Genomic DNA, 3,232 nt, shown 5'->3' on the forward strand with positions numbered 1-3,232 from the left:
AAAAAAAAGGCAAGACCCCAAATTCTGTATGCAACACTCACATAAAAAACACAGTAAGGAAATACACTGCTGTTTAGATAGGGGTGAGGCGTGGGGAATTTTCTTTCATAGTCCTCTTATTTTTTTTTTTTTTTTTGAGTCAGGGTCTCACCCTGTTACTCAGGCTGGAGTGCAGTGGTGTGGTAACAGCTCACTGCAGCCTTGACCTTCTTGGGCTCAAGCGATCCTCCTACCTCAGCCTCCCAAGGAGCTGGGACTACAGGTGTGTGCCACCATGCCCAGTTAAGTTTTTATTTTTTGTAGAGACAAGGTCTTACCATGTTGCCTAGGCTGGTCTCGAACTCCTGGGCCCAAGGGAACCTTCTGCCTTGGCTTCCCAAAGTGCTGGGATTACAGGCGTGAGCCACCACCATGCCCAGCCTCTCTTCTGTATTTTTATATTTTATTTCTCAGCATTCTCTAAGCATGCATTATAAAATATACATTAACTTAGGCTGGGCCCAGTGGTTCATGCCTGTAATTCCAGCACTTTGGCAGGTCAAGGCAGGTGGATCACTTGAGGCCAGGAGTTTGAGACCAACCTGGCCAACATGGCGAAACCCTGTCTCTACTAAAAATATAAAATTAGCCAGGCATGGTGGTGCATACCTGTAATCTCAGCTACTCAGGAGACTGAGGCAGGAGAATCGCTTGAACCCGGCAGGTGGAGGTTGCAGTGAGCTAAGATTCGCCACTGCATTCCAGCCTGAGTGACAGAGTGAGACTCTGTCTCAAAAAAAAAAAAAAATGTGTGTGTGTCTATATATATATATATATATAGACACACACACACAAATATACATTTGTGTATATACATGTATTTTGTGTGTGTATATATACATACACACACACACACACACACACACTAGATTCCTTTAAATCTCAAATAGCCATCACCACTAGTTATGGGAAAAGACCAAACACAAGTGCAGCTGGTACTTACCTTGGGGAAACAACGCTCAGCAGGCCCCTCTGGCTGTGAGGACACGGAGACTTGGGGGCCTGTCATGTACCTGCACCTCTGCCACTCTGGAACCAGCCCTTCACAACACACCCCAGACCCACCTCTCCTGGAACCGCTTGGAGGGGATGAGGCCGGCTCGAAGGTTGGTGTCCCCGACTCGCTTGGCCTGCCACCACGTGGGGTCGTCCTGGCTCACCACTTCCAGGACCTGCCTGCGCTGGAAGGGCAGGCCCGCCTCCTGACAAGGGATGGCCCGGTCCTCGCCAGGGTTGTAGTGGAAGAGGGCGCGCATGAACACCTGCACAAGGAGGGCTCTGGTGAGACGGCCCTTCCCCACGTGAGCACAGACAGGTCATTGCCACATCAAAGGCCACATGACAACGACCACCCACACTTAGGAAGGCCAAGCGGCCTTTCAAATAGAAAGCTACTTGGAAACACTGCACATATGTTCTTAACTGTTCTTCAACCATTTGGGATACTATAGTCAGGAATTCCATCAAGAATCAGAAAATTAATAGACCCCATGACTGAATATCTCTTTCTCACCTAAATATTTCCTTATTTACTTGACCAGCTGTCCTCATAACAGCCTCTTAGCATACACACAGCAACAACTAATCCTGGGAACAAAAAGTAAAGGCAAGCACAATTTCTAACTCAAGTGTTATTTTTGACACACCAACTGAGCTGACGGAAGGCAGCAGCCATCTGTTATAGAACTAATCTAGATGTTTGGGTAAGAACACAAATATCAACAAAACTACTGTTACTGACTCTTCACCATCACTTTTCAGTGGGTAATTGACACCCACACCTCTTACAGCTCAATCCTGCCTCATCTGCCATAGACTCGGCCAAGCCCCAATTCCCCCCTCTACTCTAGAGTCACCCTCTCTGGAGAAGATGGTGTGAGTACACAGCATTTTTCACACTTCCTTGTTCTCTTCTATAATTTGGTGGCATGGGTTAATTTCACTTATTTCTATTTTCAGACCATTAGGGCCCAATCACTTCAGTGGCAAACAGAAAAAAAAAAAAAAAGCAATCAGGGGTCTTCCTCAGACAGATACAAACTGTATTCCTTTATATGCCAACCAGAAAAGATTCCATTGGACAACAGTAAGAACTTTCTGGCACACATTGTGGGGACAGATACCCTTAACCAGCCACAGATGTTACCAGGGTCCTAAGCACTCAGAAGAGTGTAATCTTAAGTGGCCAGCCCAAATCAAGCAGCTGGATCAAGAAGAAATACTCAAGAAGGATGGACTGGGGGACAGACTACTCATTTTGTCCTTTAGGAAAACCAAATTCTCTTCCTCAAAGAGGGTTCCTCAAGTCAGAACCCTCAAAGTTGCATATGGGGACCACATTTGCTTGCCCTAAAAAGAATCACTTTCCACCAGGTAACAGGAAATATTATGCCCTGGGATTTAACCAAAGAGCACAAATAAGAAACAGCTATATAAAGATTACTTCTTCACTTGCTGCAAAAAACTGTCATTGAAGACACAGTCCATTACAAATCCACATTCTTCGAAGTATCGACTGACATACTGACAGATGCTGTAATGTCTCTTCTTTCATGCATTAAGTACTGACAGGCAGGTATGGGAATCAATCTTGAAAAACTGGCATGCTTCCTTCCATTCTCTGCTCAACAGTATGTAATTCATTATGCTATCCTTTTTGCCTTGGCTGCCAGGAAACTCAGATCCAAATGTACCGTGAAATCAAAGTGATGCCCTCCTATCTCATCAACCACCATCTCACAGTTCAGGTCTTAATAATGTCTCACCTGGGCTTTTACAAGAGCCTTCTACCAGGCCTCCCTGCCTCCAACCTCTACCTCTACCCACTCCACCCTCTCCCCCTGGCTGCCTCAGGGAGCTTTCTAAAACACAAATATAACTGTACCACTCCCATCCTTAAAAAAACACACACACATACACACACCAAAAAAAAAAAAAAAAAAAAAAAAACACCTTTAAGAGCTTATTAGAACCTATGGGACTATCTCTTGGGCTGTGGGATGCCTTCCCATATGCCCCAGGGCTAGACCACTCAGTGCAGCCTGGGCTGACTTCCAGCTGCCAGCACCTGCATCTCTTTGCCTAAGGGCTTCCTTTCTGTGGCCACTGGAGCCTGCTCTTCTCTAATCCAGCAGGCAGAAGTTGCTAGGAATGAATCCCCCAGGTGCAGCCTGGCAGGAGTTGGTGTATAGAT

General features: G+C 46.0%; 1 protein-coding gene across 1 annotated transcript in view; it reads left to right on the forward strand.

The window, feature by feature from the left end:
* The first annotated feature begins 1,293 nt into the window (after window positions 1-1,293).
* Window positions 1,294-3,232, forward strand: part of LOC111533733 — a 6,426-nt gene continuing 4,487 nt past the window's right edge. Inside the window, exon 1 of the mRNA XM_026447645.2 lies at window positions 1,294-1,320. Within this exon, the coding sequence (XP_026303430.1) occupies window positions 1,294-1,320 (27 nt within the window). The remainder of the gene's footprint in view (window positions 1,321-3,232) is intronic.

The sequence above is a fragment of the Piliocolobus tephrosceles genome, chromosome 16, assembly GCF_002776525.5.
Source record: "Piliocolobus tephrosceles isolate RC106 chromosome 16, ASM277652v3, whole genome shotgun sequence".
Taxonomy (NCBI): Eukaryota; Metazoa; Chordata; class Mammalia; order Primates; family Cercopithecidae; genus Piliocolobus; species Piliocolobus tephrosceles.